The sequence below is a fragment of the Rhynchophorus ferrugineus genome, unplaced genomic scaffold (genome assembly GCF_030347505.1).
Source record: "Rhynchophorus ferrugineus isolate W39M unplaced genomic scaffold, kcgeb_rfMv2 rfM1, whole genome shotgun sequence".
In the NCBI taxonomy this organism is placed as follows: Eukaryota; Metazoa; Arthropoda; class Insecta; order Coleoptera; family Curculionidae; genus Rhynchophorus; species Rhynchophorus ferrugineus.
Window position 1 is genome coordinate 13,939,573 of NW_027472580.1, and position 19,124 is coordinate 13,958,696.

Genomic DNA, 19,124 nt, shown 5'->3' on the forward strand with positions numbered 1-19,124 from the left:
ACTGGACATATGTAGAGTTTAGAATAAGCATTAGAATAAGACTAATTAATTAAGATAATATTTTATACAGAAGATTGCTTAATGAAGTGATTTTCTACATGCCATGTATATATAATATAAACAGAAGAAATACTTATTGCCAATAGGGCAGATTGTGGACTCACGAAGAGTAATAATAAAAAATAAAAAAAAGTGGTGTAAATAATATTAAATTCTTTTAATGCATTCAAATAGCATTAAATTTAATTATGAAATGTTGATAGTATTCTCAGGTAAGATATAACATTAAAATGGCGCTGAATTTTGGTTTTATTATAGTGAATTTATTGAATAACCTAGAACGTATGCGTTTTTTAATATAATTCCTTAATAATATTGAAACTTTTTTTGACCCACAACCTTAACACTAGGCATAAATCACCCAGACATCGGGATGGAAAAGCTTGAAAAACGACTGGATAACGTCACACGGCAGATCCCGCGGATGCGTAGTAGGCCGAGGCACAACAGATGAAAATCGGCGGCCGGGTGACGAGATTTTCAGTTGTTTTCCGCCACTCCAACAGGTCCGACGCACAGCAAGCCGAGATGATGAACGTTCCTCGATGGGGGTTATGGTCCATTCTGGGCGCCTACTTGATGGCCGTGTCCCTGGCACTGCCCTCGTCCCTGGTCGACGAGATAAAGTCGAGCGAGATGAGAAACAATAAAGGTGAGTTATTTGTTTCCATCAGGGATATGGTACCGTTGCGAAACGCTAGGCGACGGGATAGTTTTTCTTCGTGGGGATCAATGAAACGCAACAAGTATATTAAGCGGGCTGGCGATGCGCCGTTCTTTTGTTCCTTTTTTATTCTGCCGCCTGTTGAACTTCCACAACAAAGACAGATATATTTCATTACATTTTTTAGCTCATAGTATACTATATAAATAAAAATCATAATATGGGAAGAAATGTATGGCAATAGAGCGAATATTTTTTTACATGTTTCAGGAAATAAATATTGGTTCGCCTTTTAGCAATTTTTTAAATATTATTTAATCAACTATAATTGATTTTGCTGATTTTTCCTTTTATTATATTGCGGAATACCTCTCTGTAATTTTAATATCCTTTGTTCCAGAAGCTATATTTATTGTTTGCTATATTTGATATTTTTGCCTTCTTTCACGATTTTATTATCACTTTTTTTTAGCATAATTATACTTTTTTAAATATTATTCCATATTTCATCGCCATTTTTTTTTTCAACAACAAGATATCAAGCTAATATATCTTTTGTTATTTCTTTAATTTGTTTTTCTTTTTACTTTTTAGAACGAATATGCACTATAACGAATTAAAAAAGCAAAAAGCGCTGTTCTTTACTTTCTTTGTAGAATTTATTACCCTTTTTTTGGTATATTTATAATTTTTTGTATTTTTTCTAATATTATTCCATATTTCGTCGTCACAATTTTTTTGCCAACCTATTAGCTTGATATCTTTTCTTGTTTCTTTTATTTGATATTCTTATTTTATTTAGAAAACCCATTTTCGTTCATTTTACTATTGTTTTTACCAATCTATTTTTCTTCGCTAATTTTTGTTTTAATAATTGTAGTGTGTGAGATCATAATATGTTTTGCAATTCGTTAATGTTTCGCAGACGATTATTCTTCTGTTATCCATGAGAATAGTATGATGGAATTAATACACTTTTCTTAATTTTATTCTTATTTCATTATGAATTATTAAAAATTTTAAAATCATGAATTTATTATCTATCTTCTCGTATTGATTTATCTATATTTTATATCACTAATTACTTTTAGCACAATATAACAATATGAAATAAATAATTATTTACGTGTTATAACTGTGACAACAAAATTGTTACTTCCGAAACTCTTTTAAAAAAACTTAGGGTAAATTATATATACGTTTATAGAAAGATTTGGATTTTACGACAAATTTCATAAAAGTTCTTATTCAATTTTGGGACATACTGCTACTTGACCTGTTTAATAAATGCTTATATTGTATTTTTAACAATTGTTTGGTAAGCTGTATCAGTTTAGAACAAATGGACTTGTTTAACTACTATATATAAAGTCCATATGGTACATATTACTCGTAATATAATAGAACTGTCATTATTATGTCTTAATTCAAATGGAGTCTCTTTTTATGTACATTTCTGACAGATCTAGAACAATGTTGCTTGTTTTAAAGAACGGCCACAAAAAATTAAAATGTATGATATATATCAAAATCACTACTGCGCTCTTTTTATGGCAAAATCGAGGAGTTGAAGAGACAGCTTCAGGAACTTCATCTTGTTGATCTACAAATTATACAATTTTATTGTTTATTGATGTATTTTTTAAAAAATCTTTGTTGAAAATTTTATCTCGGTTAAGCGAAAATATTAATTATATGTATCTTAACCAATATAGATTTGTTTCAATTAAATGAACCCCTTCAAAATAATTAAGTTTTTAATTGGTGGCACTTTACAAGTAACTTTTTAAAGGTGACAAAAACTTTTCATTACACATTAACCCTCAATATAATTTTGCCACCGCCCAATTTGGACACATTTTGGTTTTAAAGGATGGGTAATATTTTTATGATTTCTTCTCTTGTATTCCTATGAATAACAATATATATGAATACAAATGCTCTATATAAATAATTGTACACATACCAGGTAAAAGCAATGCTGATCACACACATATCCTTAATCTAGCTAACTTAGGGTGTTTCTTCCTAGGAAAACGACGCCTGGTTTTTTTCTATCCGCAACTATGCTGGATATACAACACTTTTGAGAATGAAGATACATTATAATCAAATAATTAGTGATTATAAATAAAAATGCTGATCATACTCAATATCAGACACACAAAAATGGCGTCCTAAACAAACCATCGAAACAAACAATGGGATTAAAGAAACTGGCCAATCAAATGCTTTTGTAAGGAAATTCAAATGAACCAATAAAAAAGTGGTCTCAGAGCCAGTATTGGTTGGACCACGCAAAACATTTCCTCAATTTCGCTATTTAAGTAAAACCTCTATAATCTATGCTTATGGCTAGCGAAATCTTATTAAAGATAATATATACCATATTAAAGAGCTACATTATTCATATAGTTATAGGTAAAAATATATCGATTCGAAAAACGAATTTCCCACTAACTAAAAATGTGGAAATGTAAGGAAATATAAAATAACAATTGTCTTTTGAAATAGACAGATGAAAATTGTATGGCAGTTTAATTTTTTAATCAAAAATCCCTTTATTTACAAACACACATAAACAGATCATATAAAGAGTCTCGTTCTAGTAAGTGGATGATGCTCTATTCCACCTAATTGAGGCTCTAACGAGAAAGATTCCACTTTACGTTCATTTCAACACAGTTATACAATTAGGTAACCACCCGGGAAAGGCAAGTGCCGATAATATCTCAAAATTGATTGCTCTCTTATTGTGAAAGGATCCGGCCTACGACTCTTCAATTAACCCCGGGAAAGGTCCTCCTTTTCTTATTTGATTTAATCGAGGAGAGATGGAGAGAAAGAGAGTGAATTGGAGAAGAACCGCAGGATACAAAACAACAGAAAAATGCCATAAAGAATGTTTGTTCTAGAGTTTTAGCTAAAGCTTTGAGACGAGAGAAATTATTGTTAAAATAAAATGGTATTGTTTGATGTTAAGACATCAAACGTGTTCTGGAAAAAAATTAAAGTAAAAGAAAAATTAAGCAAGCTTAATAATTATTAAATAAAGTAAATTTAACGCAACTTTTTTCTTTTCAATGGAGTTACAACATTTTACTGTGGATGTATGGTTGACAGGGAAATAGCTTCAGTTTTTGTTCTTTTTTGTTATTAATTATTTATTAAAATTAGTACACAACTCACAATTAACTTTAATCTGATTTAACCTACTACAACAAAACAACTATGGTTTATCCAAAGAAGTTTTATACATACGTCATCCAAATTTGACAAAACGTCGCAATGTTGCCGTATCAAGTTGCATTAGAGTCTTAGTTCAGTTTGATTTTGTTCAGATTGGTACTATTAACAAATATATTTTATTTCAACATTACAGAAAGTCCAATTCATATATTATCGAAGCACTTAAAACTAAAATTAAATAAACAGTTATAATAGTTTCTAGGTTAGGGTTGTATTTGATTATATTTACATTTAACTCTATTCCATACCAGTTAGATTTCTAGCCGCGTTTTTTATGTAGTTGTATTCCCTGGAGGCCTAATCCACTAATTAACAATTATATATCCAAGTAATATATTTTACTTTCATTAGAGAGCATATTTACCTTTTTACGTTTAGTTCTTGTGTCCTTCGGTACAGTGTTTCCTTGTAAAGCCATTTTAATATCATTGTAGTTGTTAAAATGTCCTGATAATGTACCTATACCTAACTTTGTTGATAAAACTATATTTAATCACTGTTCTCTACTTAATGCGTTTACCATTTCTGCAAAACAGTTGCTATTATAGCTGCAATCTATCTAACTTGTGTTCACAATTCACCATTTGTCAATTTCTTCTTCAATGTGTTTGATCGAATTCATCCAAACCAAAGGCGTTATTAACCATTCCTGTTTCCTGCATGAAGTACAATATATATGCAATGAATTATTAATAAATATTATGACTATAAGACTTAATCAATTGCTATTCCAACGATTACCTTGTTCCATCAACTTTTGTTGTCATAATGCTATTTTCATTATTATCTTGCTATGAGGGATTATTGGGTATACTGGTCCTATTCTGAAATATCGATGCCTCATCTAAATACATAAATTTCAATAATAAGTCTCCCTTCATTTTATTGTATGCTTTTAAAAATTGTATTCTTTTAAAATCAATATCCGGAAGTTTCATAAGACCTCTTCGATACTTTTCAGATTTAGTTTCCTCTGAAATAAATGTATTAAATTATGTTTGTATTAAAAAATTACTCGTTGTCTTTATACATTTCATATATTTGATCTCTGATATAGCTAACATCAGGTGATCTTGATTCGTCACTAACTTCGTATGAGGGCGGTTTATTTTCGGTGGATTCAAGATTATATCTTTCATTTTTTGAGTTATTGACCGTGTCTATACTAATGTTCAGTGCAGCTGCAACACGCTAAAAATATTTTCAATAAATATAGCAGCAAATTAATATTTAAAAATAAAAATGCATATCTCTCTAATGAATTTCACTGGCAAGAGTGGGCCTCCATTATATCGTTTCTGTTCAAAGTAACTGATTAGAGACACAATCTGTTCTGTCTGTCTTCGGAGTTTTCAATCAAAGTAATAATAAGCAGCGATTTGAAATTTATGAAATCAAGCAAAGCATTAAAATAACGTTTGCCTCTTTATAACCTCTTATCGCTATTGTTTGAAGAATTTTGTATACCTTTGACAACCGGACGACTTTAGCAGGCTAGTTCGGTACACGTCCGAACAGACAGCAGTGTCTCTTTTTAACTAGAATAGAATAAAAAGGAAAATACTGTCTGATTCTGAAAAGAATTTAATGATAATGTTGAATTAACATTTTTCTTGTATTTGGAAAAGTTTTTCGTCCAGTAACGCATCCAATTTATCTTCATGGCATTTTACTGGCCAAACGTTACCTTTCAATTCACCATGAATGATTTTTCACAAAGGAATCACCAAAAAGCGATACATTATGTATACAATCAATAAAAAACGTTTTATCTCGGATTCTGCACTTTTTGATGTGTTTCTTTTGTTGTTGAAGAGAAATACCACGCACATTGTGCATTGAAACTATATTATATTTAAAAACATTCTTTGTTTTTGTATACTTTTTTCATTAACTATCATAATTCGAGAGAAACATGGTTTCACTAGTGATCGTTGCGTTTCTCATATATAGACTCCTTCAAGTCGTAGTGGTTGTCTTTCTTTTGCCCATTAACAATATTCTGAAATACTGTTTATAAATGCAGTTAATTGTCAATAAGAAATTATTAATTATCACTTGTTAATTGTCAACTAAAAACAGTGAACTAAATAACAAATAAGAGCCAAGAATGTTGTCACCAACAAAAAACTAAACTTCCTTTCAGAGTTACCAAAGCAACTACCTTCATTGTAGCTAAGGTTTTCACTGCAAATTTTTATTAATATATCTTAGATATTTAGATTATTCCCCATCATTTATTTATTTAGATAATTGCATCATGAAGGCATTGAAAGTTCTTTTTTTACAAAAATTAGTAAAAATGTAATACAAATATAGGAATGTCCTTTTATTTATTGAAATGAAATCAAGATGGAATATATAGTCTAACGACGACGTTAGATCTGAGTCTAACCCTGTTAATATTTGAAATCTTCTAGGAGTAAAGAAACTAACAACATAAATCATGTATTAAATATTAATACTATCGAATGGTTTTTTGGAGTGATATTAAGTACTGTAAATTAACTTTAAATTTCCTGGTGACCAATTGTGTATATTTTTAATATTTTTCACCGTTATTTTATTACCAGAATTCATATAATTTTGTAACATTTAAATAATTGTTGAGAATCATAGCGAACGATACATTGAAACTCAAAATCAAAGTAATAAATAACGAAATTTCCAAGATTAAGGGATAGCCCACCCTATATATTTATATACGTACAATTCCTGATATAAATATTGTATATCCGGTCGTTTCCTGGACTTGTCACGTAAATTGTTCGCCCCTAATCCCATATTGAACAACGAAGAATTTATGGCGCACGCTGCGGTGTGAAATAAAAAGTCTCACCGCATAAACTTCAAACAAAAATTATTGTCCCCTCCGCTTTACTTCGGAATTACTTTTGCCAGTTGCCTACGTGTTTCCAAAAAAAACAACAAAGAAAATTGAGACATATTAACCGAGTATAAAATATGCGATGACAGTTTTTTTAACCTACATGCTTATACTCTCAGAATAAAGAAGAAATATTTGCTTAAAAATGAAATACAAACTGAATTTAATAATCAGCTACTTTCTTATATATATTTTAAAGTCTTCTTTTACCAACTCAGTACCACGGTCCTCGACATTAAGCCTATCGACTTGCGAGTGACCAACTTAGAAATCATCCCTGAACACATCCGGTCTTACCCAACCTGGTTACTGGCGTGAACCATATGGTCCTTGTCAAATTTTGCACTCTTTTCTAGGACAATCCCAGCCGTATTCGAACCCGCGATTATCGCAACAGTAGGTGGACCATCCTTGTCGCCTTTACTACTGCGCCAACCAAGTCAGCTATTATCAGTTACTTTAAATATTGATGTTAAGATACATTTCCTTTACTTTATTTCATTTAAAATGTACTTAAACTCTTTAGTAAATGGTAATAAGCTCCATAAATATTAAATAACATTTATTACATAATACAAAGCTTTATACAATTATAGACCTTTTTATTAGCGATATCGACTAATACCAAATTATTAAATTATTTATGAGGTGACGATAAAGACAAGGACCATTATGGTAATTACGTTGCTATGGCAGAGCTTCTCGAAATTGCACTAATGCTTGAAGGACTTATATCAAAATTCAGAGTAAAAGCAAGAATTTTATAATTGCTCTTCTTTCTGTTGAATCAAAAGAAAAGCTCTAGTGCATACCATTGTATGTGGAAAATAATTGTTAAAATGTTCTTAAATATAGTATAAAGCTTCAGAGATTCGGTAAAGATCGCAGTGTTCTATGTTATGAGTTGATAAAACGAGCAGAAATAGTTAACAGTGTTCGCTACAATCAACAAATAGTCAATATAAACCGTGCATTAACATTAAAATGGTACATCACCCACTGTAGCCACCATCTTTCGCTCTTTCCGATGAGTTCATTAATTGAAGTTGTTCTTGTGTCTTACACAGTTTCATTGAAACAATTGAACAATTACCAGGTTGTCAAAAACTATTTGAGAGCAACTACCACAAAAATAATTTATAAAATCGACAATAAATCACGTATTATTTTAGAATGTAGACTTTGAAACTCAGAACATGAAAGGAATTCCAACCGTTCAAGGAGTTAATGTAATATGCTGTGATACGTTTTTATAAACAAATATAAAAAAATAATATAATAAAAAGAAAATATATTTGGCATTGAAAAAATTAATATCAGTTTTGATACAATACTCTAAATCCATGACATTAAAGTGAATGGTTAACATTAATCTCATTAGAATGATGAAATAAATTGGTAATATTATATCCTCAATCATCAATAAAAGTAAATAATAATACTTTAGTCCCTCTACATAAATCAATTTTTCAACTTTTTCCTATATTTTTACATTACGAATATGAGTAAACTTTTATGCCCATGTTATCTATGATCTTGCATTCGCGACATTAAAACCGCGGCAATTAATATTTAACAGTAAAAATGCTTTTTGACTATGACTGTATAACGGCTTAGGCTATGACTGTATAACCACAGTAATAATAAGCGGAGATTTGAAATTTATTAAAACAACGCTTGTCGATTTACAACCGGTAATTATAATATTTTGAAGAATTTTGCAGACGTTTGACGGTCGTGCGACTTTTGCAGGCTCATTCGGTTACATCTTCGAACTTGTCAAAGAGCATTATATCTCTTTTTAAATACAATAAAACGAGAAGAAAAATATTGCCTGACTGTAAAACGAATTTACAACTTTCAACAGCCACATATTGTTGACGTACGTCACTACTGTTTTGAATAGGCTGTGTTTAAATTGTACTGTGTTTAAACTGTGTGGCAAAATCGCCTTATAGAATTTTTTGAAAGTTCTATGCCTTTTAAAATTAATTTTAACATAAAATAAAATCTAATGTATTGTAAAACTACTTTACATTTCAAGTGTATGTACGTGTAAATTATAATATATTGACACAAATAATCAAAAGATAAGATTTTTCAACATAGCTACCGTGAATTCACATTGACTTCTTTCCATCTTTTATTAGCTCAAACTTATATTGTACATATATAGATATAAAAGAGAATTTTCAATAAAATATGTGCGTTTAGTTGTGAAAACAAAGTCACGTTTTAGACTCAGTGTAAAATCTCATATTATTGATATATTTCTTAATTTCACAGGGCGACTGTTATATTTTAAAGGTTAGTAATTAAAATTTAATTAAGTCAATGATTAGTCAACCAATTCGAACTCTGAAATTCTAAAATTAAACTTAAGCTTTTAAAGGTCCTCCATTAATATTGTATGATCTCCCTCGATCCTTAGGGTTACGATTTCTCACCTCCGTTTTATAATTCCGCCAATATGAAATTATTTCACCGCGCACGTATCGTTTTAAAGTAAAACAATGCACGGGTAACTTGATTCCGGAATAACATTTTTCGTGGATCTCTTAACGCCATGGAAACGCGTACAGTTACGCAAATCCAATTAAATTCATAAAACCTTTCAGCTCCAAGCAAAAGGATCAAATTGATATCGATGTAAACGAGCGACCTTCGACGATATTAAAATGGTGATATTAATAATCTAATATTCCGCCAACGAGAATGCTTTGGATGCCGACGAATATTCCTTTAATATATAGAATATCTAGAAATGTGTCTGGCATTTTAGATTTCATCATAGCATCTCATCATTTCTTTATTTGTAGTCTAAATAGTTGTATTTTCTCTAATAGAAATGGTGAATCATGTCCCAACAAGTTATGATATTTTATTTTCGAATATATTTGTTACATTGTTACTAGTCGTTACCGACTAACCCACTTATTTAGGAGAATCCATTGGCTCTATCTTAATCTCTGGTGTAATAATGTTTTAGTATTAAGATTGCTGTTGTTCTATTACATGCACCTCACTATTACGACACAAGATCAAATGGTTATCCTAGTATCCATTAATATAACTATAATTCGATTTTGAAATGAGAATGAAGTCTGTCCTCATGTCTCCTAAGTGACGGTCAGTATCTGAAGGTTTTGGTGTTAGTAATCAGGCTCGTGATATCTGCGATTCTTCCCAATAACCAGTACATTTTCCTATATTTTAACATCAGTACTTTCAGCGATAGCGTTGTTGCTATATGGATTTGTAGTATTATTTATTGTCATCGGTGCTTGTGCGGTCTGATTATACGTGAACTGCACATGTACAGATTTATTTTCGCCAGTTTTTATTTTTCAGGGTAGGTCCAATTATTGATATTGTCATTCGCCTGTTATAATTTTCGTATGACTTCTTCGCTATTATCTCGGATAGCAAGAATCGCAGTGTCATCATCAATCATCATCATTATTATCGTGATATTTTCCATTTAGGGCATATATAAAACATTGGCTTCATCACATGTCCCTGTGATAGACCTACTTTAGCTTTTCTTACTGTAGAATAGGTTTTCTCTTGTTTCACTCTAAACATGTAGCTCTAATGTTTAGATATTAATAGTTGTGTGTATCTTTAATAGTGTACCCTTTCGGTAAGATTTTCTGTAGCTTATGAACCAGGTCGTCATGCCAAACCTTATCGAAGACTTTTTCAAGTACATATGTTATTCTAAGCTGGCCAATCGTTGAATTTTTGTTAATAAATCCGAACTGATGTGTAGGTACTAGGTTTCATCTCCCTATAAGTTTATGAGGTGATTTGAAAATGTATCTATAGTTTCATCAAAATGTATGACGTCACAACGTCGAAATTTTGCTGCATTACTTCGACTTTTAGTTTATTTTGCTCTTTGCTATACAACTATTTTAATATACATAAAATCATGACACAAAAACAATTTTATTAAATATAATTTATTTTAACATTAAAGTATATCTAATGCAACTATTATTGAAAGACCCTAGTTTATAGGGCACATTTTTTATGTAGTGGTATCCCCTGGAGGCCTAATTCAACCAATTAAAACTTGTATATCCATGCAATGTATTTTATTGTCATTTGAGCGTATTTTATTTACCTTTTTACTTTTAGTTCCTGTTTCTTTCGTTGTTATATTTCAATCTCAAGCTGTTTTAATATGAGTATATTTCTAAACAGAAATAAGGATTTCCTTCTCTTACTTTCGGTTTATATTTTTTCTATATCTTATTATTTAATGAGTGTATTCCATCTAATAAATTTGTCATAAGACCTTTGAAAGAGTTAGTTAGTGTCTATTCTCTCCTCACATGTTCCAAATGCTCATACATATTCTGAATAATTACACACATTTATGTATACAAATCTTACAGTCACTGTCATTTTCACTATGAGAATTTCATTTCCAGTTCCATTCATTACTTTTATACATATATTGGCTTAATATATTTTCGCATACTAAAAACACTAAATTAACTAAATTAAATGCTGAAATGTATTAGATACGCATATATACACTTAAGCATGTTTTTAAAAATATTATCTTCACCTTTTACCGAATAAACATTCTCTAGCATTTGCTCTATTCGATATTACACGATACACATCTATAAATACATTTTATGGTCCTGTTATTTTTCCTCTTGTATTTTTATATTCCTACTCGCCAACCGTATTTGAAAACATATTTTTTAATAAATTATTGATTAATATTTTAATTGCCAAACTGGATAAGTACCTGTCCTTGATAAGAAAATATATTTTTAATACTTTATATAATTCTATATCCTAAGATTCTAAGAATTAACACGGACTAAGTTTGTGATATATGATGCGTATTATCTTATGTAATATACATATATATATATATATATATATATATATATATATATATATATATATATATATATATATATATATTAATGATGTATTTCGTTCAAAAAAGGATTTCTCTGACATTGATCTTCTTTTTATTCAAATCTAATTAAATTAAAAAAAATATATTTTTATGTAAAAGGTTAAAATTTACATCGATGAAATATGACCCGGATCATCCACAAAGCGGTTTATTAATATCACCATTATTTGACCTTAAAAACTGAATAACGGGGCATCAAAATTGAATTAAGATAATTTTTAGTGGAATATCGTATATAATATTTCTTATCAGAATAGCTCAAAAAGATTATAATCGTAATTTTGTCATTAGTAAAATTATATTAGTATATATTTTGTAGTCTATTTAAAGTTATTTTGTTCATATGTCATCTAAATTTGTGAAAACTTCAGTAAATTTCTAGTCTAAATAAAATTATTGAAGAAAAATGTTATCAAATATAATTGATTATAATATTACAGTACATCTAAAAACTACAGTTATACATCCACAATAGTTTATAGGTTAGAGTTATAACTTCTTATCACTATTGCTTTCAAAAATTTTACATATATCTGACAACCGGACGATATTGACAGGCTCATTCGTTTACGTGTTTGAACTAACCAGACAGAATTGTGTCTCTCTTTAACCAGAATAAAATGAGAAGGAAAATATTGTCTTATTCTAAAATGAACTTACAAATTGCGGCAGGCAATACGTTAAACATCTTGATGTGCGTTTGTACAAAAAAACTTTGAATAGACAATACATACATTCTAGATTGGTAAATAAATTTAAGCTCATATAATTCATTCGATTTTCTAAAACTAGAATAAAGAAATATATTTGACTTCCTTTTTCAATATAGTTTGACCCTTTATTTTATGAAATCCATCAGAATAGTCCTAGAGTGTTCTTCATCACTGTTCTGGCTTCAGACAATGTTAGCCTCCTATTTGTCAGATCTCTTTCTATGATTTTAGTCCATATCCTTTTTGGAGCTGTTTATTTTATGTTCCATCCAAGAGCTTGATTCCACCAGAAAATTTCGTGAGAAATTTGTTCACTTCATTTATCGGACATGTCCATATCATTTTAAACTGCGTTTCAAATTTATTTTTCAATTGTGCACTCAATGGTCATATCTTAAGCGAATGACTTCTATTCTAATATGATCTTGGAAAGAAATAGGTAGAATTTGCCTTAGTTATTGCACTCCAAATATATCAAGCTTATAAATATGGAATTGTAACAGTGTCCAAATCTCAGATCCATATGGACAATTGCAATATTGAAAGCGATAGATATTAGCCTTGATATTTGAATTCCTGGCCTTCCCTAACTTCCCTTCATCAATTCTGAATAAATTTATAAAGATTCTCATGAATAGCCACGAGTACTGAAACAATTTCCACTGGTTTTAATACATTTACAGAGAAAGGATATCTAGTATTTTCTCTCGTCTCATTTTAGATTTCATTATAGCATTTCTGATGCTTTTTTTGACGTGTAATGCTTGTTTTCACTATATTAGAAACGGTATATCATAGCCTAAAAGATTATGCTATTTTTTAAAATTTATTTATTTTATATATTTCTACAATTTTTCTTTATCATAACATAAATCTAGATATATATCTAGAAGGGCCCATCGTTCCTATCTTAGACTATGAAGCAATAATGTTTATGTTTTAACACTGATACTTGTCTATTAAATGCATCTCACTACACTACACTATTACCAACAAGACATCCCTACAAGCTCAGAGGTTTTTATCATTTTGAGTCTGCCTCCTGCTCTGGTGTTATTCAAGAGTTGTACTACTTCGATATTGACATGAGAAATTTGTATTTATGTTACTTTTCGCGAAAGATCCCCATAATTGAATTCCATATGTCGATATTGGTTTCGTTACTTGCTTGTATATTCGTATTCATTATTGACTACATATTGATACCGAGCCTTTACATTGTATGTTTAATTGTTATTGTTATTATTAATAAAAAGCGCATCAGCTTAAGCTGTTTGTTGTATGCTACAATTTATTATTACCTATAAGTTTAATTTTTTTATAGCAAAGGTATATTGCAATATTACACTCATATACATTAGAAAGACCATGCACGTACGTACCTGAATTATTGTAACAAAAACTTAAGGGATAAACATTGAAAGAAAGATAATAATTATTCCTTTTGTGTGGCAAATTTATACTTAAGCAACACGAAAAAATCTTGACTGGAACATATATTTTAGTATAATTTACTTAATTACTACCGTTCAAGTGTCGTTGGAACAACGAACGGAGTGGAAAAAAAAACTACAACAGCCATTCTTAATACCGCTTCCGAAACGTCGGGAAAAGCCAGCGGTAATAAATTACCTTTTCAACCCCACATTATTAAAGTATTGTGTTCCGATACTACGACAGGAATGTGGGCGGTTATGGCCCAACCTCAATTCAATTATACCGTCACTAAATGAATACGAGATTCATTAATAAAATTAGTCTAAAAGTGAAAGGTAAAGCGATTTCTGAATGAAGCAATATTAATAACGATGTTTTCACTAAAACGTTTGAATGCTGTACTTGTAGACGCCATTATTGTTAGTTATCTGATACGAGGGTTAAGCTAGAATTGTTCGGAATATATAGCGTATGGACGAAATAATATGAACACCTGACATATACACAATATCTATTTATCAACAAGGTATTTAGCCGTCATTTGCTCTTAAAACAGTTAGAATTCTTCGGAGAATAAATTCGTAGGGTATCTGAATAGTTCCCAAAGGAATATCTTCTCATTCTTGTACCAAAACATTCGCTAATTACTTCACTGATGTTGGAGATGGTTGTATTTCTTACTCTTGTATTGCTTTAAAACTGCCCATAGAGATTCAATTATGTTAAGATCTGGCGATTATGCTGGTCAGAGAAGATGTTTGATGATATTCTGATGCTCCTCAAACCAAGATTGAAAATTTTCGACCGTGCATATGGGCCATTACCTTCTTGAAATATGGTAGTGTTAGCTAGCAATATTTAAACATGGTAAAAGCTTCATTATTGAAGACGTCGAGATATTCATTTGCGGTATTCCAACCAGTGATGTGAATAAGGGAACTAGCTGAATACCAAGATATTGCTACCCAAATGATCATAAAACTCTGCAGGCTTCTTTTAGAGTTCTCCGCACTCGCCTATTTGTATAAAACAATGTAAACGATGATTCCTTCCGTAAATCTGACCTCCACTTAGAATCATCCACCCTTGCTGGACCTTCTTATCCCTTACTATACCACTCTTACCTCTCACATAATTGCAGATCTTCTGTCCAGGGCTGGAATTGGCTTGTTGCATCCCCTCCTTGTACACTACCCCAATTTTCCCCCATGGAACTTCACTACCCCCTTCATAAACATATCATTATGTCAATTTTATGGAAGAGAACATTGTCCCCATACCTTATTCGATCCAAGTTCAGTGAACTTATCCACTCTTACACTGTCCGCAAGCACATATATAGCGATGGCTTCAAATCTTGCAGCGGGCTTGCCAGTGCATTTGTGGTGGACAGCCCGGCATCTCGTTTCAATTGCCCTGAACAGGATTTGGTATTGACCGCTGAACTTTTCGCGATATTCGAAGCTTTATCGTACATCTCAACACAATCCTTCAAAGAATGATTAATCTTGACCGACTCCTGAAATGCTCTCGACTGTCGATTGGATTTCGGAGTGAAATGATGGAGCCATATTTCATACATTGTTACATGTCGATGCAAAACTCGGGTTTATTACGCATGATCATATTCAAACACTACTCCAAATCATCAACTCGTCATTGTTTTTAGTCAAAAGTAAGCTCGCGCGGCACCCACTTTGCACAGAGCTTTATCGTTCCCAAATATTCGTGAATTGTATGGCGTCTACTGCGCTCACCGTTTTCGTCAGTAACAACCTCATCTGGGCGTCTACTGCGCTCATTTCACCACCTCTAAACTTAGCATACCAATCCTTGATGATTTTCCTGGAGCAGGGTCCGGAAACTCGGCATCAAGCCAAGTTTTTGCTTCAACTGTATTTTTCCCTTCAAAAAGCAATATTTCATCAACACGCGAAATTCCTTTTTATCCATTTTTTCACAATAACAAAAGTTGCTTCACTCAAAATGCTATAATTCTCGAACTAATGATCCAACAGCTGTCAAATTTATACGTGCGTCTTTTGAGGGTCAGGGCTAACTAAATAACATATGGATTTAATTCTAGTAGCGCCATCTATGTGTCAGGCCGGGGACTTTTCAATTCAACTGTTATATAATGGTTACTTGTAAGTTGAATGTGTTTGATATTACATAAAAACGGTTCACCCTATCGGTATGAAGTTTAACTACTAGAAAATGTTGAGAATAAAAGTAACTAGTAATGAACCATACTTAAATGGAAATATAACATATATGTTTTCCCATAAAATAATTAAAACATTCACTTCGGCGGTACAATTGGAACGACACTCAAAATATTAGCATAGCCCCTGTACAAGGATGATGAGCAAAATCGTGAATAGTTCCATATTTTTTAGAAATTCAACCATGCTTTGGTTACCTACTATCAATCCTCCGCACTCTCTTTCTGAATAATTACAAGATAAGTCTAATATGGATCACTTCTCACAATGGCATGACAGGAGACGAACACTCAGAACACTCACTATTCCTCTCCCCTCTCCATCAGGAGTATCTGTGTCCCCACTGATCCCAACTGTTCACTAGGAACGAGATACAGCTTGTCTTCATATCGTAACTCTGAATCGGCTGAGACTGGGTTACTGTCATTTGTCTCACGGTCATTTGATATCTTTGAGCCTCTTCACGTTTTGTAATTTTTTTAGTCACATTGCTCCTACCTCTGTTTATCACATACTGCGTGACGGCACAACCAGATTAGATGTATGGATACAGAGCTTCAGCTTCATACAGACCGACTCTTCAACCCATATCAAAATTTATATTAGTATCAAAATCATCATTCACCATCTTTATCGTATTTGTTGGCTTTAATTTATGTCAATTTCCCCCCTCTTCCCTTTTATCATTATCGTACTGTTTTATAGTCGCGAAGTAACGACATCCGTCAAAGCGACAAAACATATCCTTCAAAATTAATTCATAATCTCCAAGAACATCAAAACATTATTTCCATCCGGCCTAATATGTAATCCCCAATACTTATTAAACGAATATTGGCCGACATTTCTCTAGTGAAATGCCAGTTTATTAATATCACCTTAATATCGACGAGCGGCTCTCGTTAACATCGATATCAATTTGAACCTTTTGCTTGGAGCTAAAAGGTTTTGTCAATTTAATTGGATTTGCGTAACTGTACACGTTGCCATGGCGTCGAGAGACCAAAGAAAATGTTTTTCTGGGATCAAATTGCTTCCATTGTTCAACCTAACATCGATACGTATATAAGGAAATTATCCCTGATTCCTAAAATATATTTAAAAACCTAATTAACTGATAACAGTATTTGTTGAGAACGTTAATGAGACTCAGACAGACTTAAAGTTTTCTTAGAATCCATGAGGCTTAATATTTTTGTTAATTATAACTTTGTTAAAGACTGATTAGTAACTTTTTTAATAAAGTTCGTTTTTGGGGACAGTTGCAAGACAGGGGAAGATCTAAAGAATATTTTTAATCATCATGGGATAAGGTTAAATGAAAATAAATTAAATATGGTGTATGTGGAGGTCATGTTTGATGTGTTTAATTACATTTTTCTTTAATTAATTACATCTTACATTAGATATGCTTGGTACGATCTTTATTTACAAATTAATTTTTATTACCGTTCTGTTGTACTTGCATTAATACACAAGTAAGACGAGTAAGGGATTATATTGGTATGTATTTCCCTAATGTTTAAACATATGTTTAAAACAAATTTTATTGTTAATTTTTTTCATTATATATAAATATATATATAACATACATAGACAAATATAAACATGTTATTAATATTAATGATATATTATTGGTAATGGTAAATTCAATATATCATCAAAAAATTAAATATTTAGTTTACATACCTATATACCTATAACTTATAATATATTTAATATGAGAAAAATACCTTAAATTATTGTCTAGAGTTAATTCTCTATTCTATTAACGAAGAATAAAATTGGCTCTCAAAGAAAATGCAGTGTTATCAGTTCCTTAATTACAGTTTCTTACATATACTCTGCTTATATAGATTCTTATGATCTTGAGCTAAGCAAGAGTGTTGAGCTATCCTTTCTCATATTGAAATAAATCGGAATGTTGCTCTCTTATATCAAAGAAAATTATTTTCATTCCGTCGAATCCTCTTGAATCATATAATTTATTAATTACCTGATGTTTTTTATAGAAAATTACTAAGAGCGACAGCTCATCAAAGAACACAAAAACTTTTGGACTCTTTGGGTGCTGATATGACTGATGAAGATGACTAAAGATATAAATATCTTCTACCGCAGGCGGGATATAAACAAATCAAGATCAAAAATTTGTTACTTGGAGACTGATTGTAAAGAGATGAATCATTACTTTTCCATAAATGGAAATTAGAAACCCATTCTTACACAAAATGTGAAACTTATTTCTATACATATCTTTCATTTTGTCTACATTAAATGTAAAGCTTACCTATCTACAAGAAAACATTTTATACTATATATACATAATTTTAATTATAACTTACAAATATTGTTTTCTTATTTACTTTAAAATTTTCTGATCTTTCCTACATGACTTTATTTTATACCTTCTTTTCTCTTTTACATTTCATTATTTTATATTTTACAGTGTAAACTTTGTTCCTTTTTTTAACTTTTCTATACTATAGATTTTGTTGCGAATGTAAATTAGTCTCTTCTATTTGCCTTTTTTGACTTTTGTAGGTAGTTTATAGCGCGTTGTGAGGGCTCTAAAAACTAGTAATAATCATTTTTTAGCACATTTAAGGCCTTCTGCCTTGAAACAAGACATAAAGTGATGAATCAATAATAGCATTACTTTAACTAGCGATTTCCTTCTTTCTTTAAATGTCATTTTCTAAATAAATCTATTTTTTATTAGCAATTTAATAGTTAAGTATAAAACACTTGTTTCTGTTATTCAAGAAATGTTTCAATGGTTGTTTTAAGTACTATTTCTTTAATAAGACTATACGCAAATGATTTTTCTTCACTTGGCCTTTTATATCGACCCTATAAAATAAAATTTGAAGCATTAATAAAGACTACTAAGCGTAAATCAAATGTTCTATTTTATTAGTGATTGATAAACGTTCGAACG

General features: G+C 30.8%; 1 protein-coding gene and 1 non-coding gene across 3 annotated transcripts in view; both read left to right on the forward strand.

The window, feature by feature from the left end:
• Positions 1 to 474: 474 nt before the first annotated feature.
• Positions 475 to 19,124, forward strand: part of LOC143204583 (uncharacterized) — a 74,639-nt gene continuing 55,989 nt past the window's right edge. For both annotated transcript variants that reach the window (XM_076417249.1, XM_076417259.1), the window contains exon 1: positions 475 to 712. In XM_076417249.1, the coding sequence (XP_076273364.1) occupies positions 511 to 712 (202 nt within the window). In that variant the 5' untranslated portion in view covers positions 475 to 510. The remainder of the gene's footprint in view (positions 713 to 19,124) is intronic.
• On the forward strand, positions 16,250 to 16,354 carry LOC143189425 (U6 spliceosomal RNA). Its single transcript, XR_013003875.1, has one exon. It is a non-coding gene; the product is annotated as a U6 spliceosomal RNA (small nuclear RNA).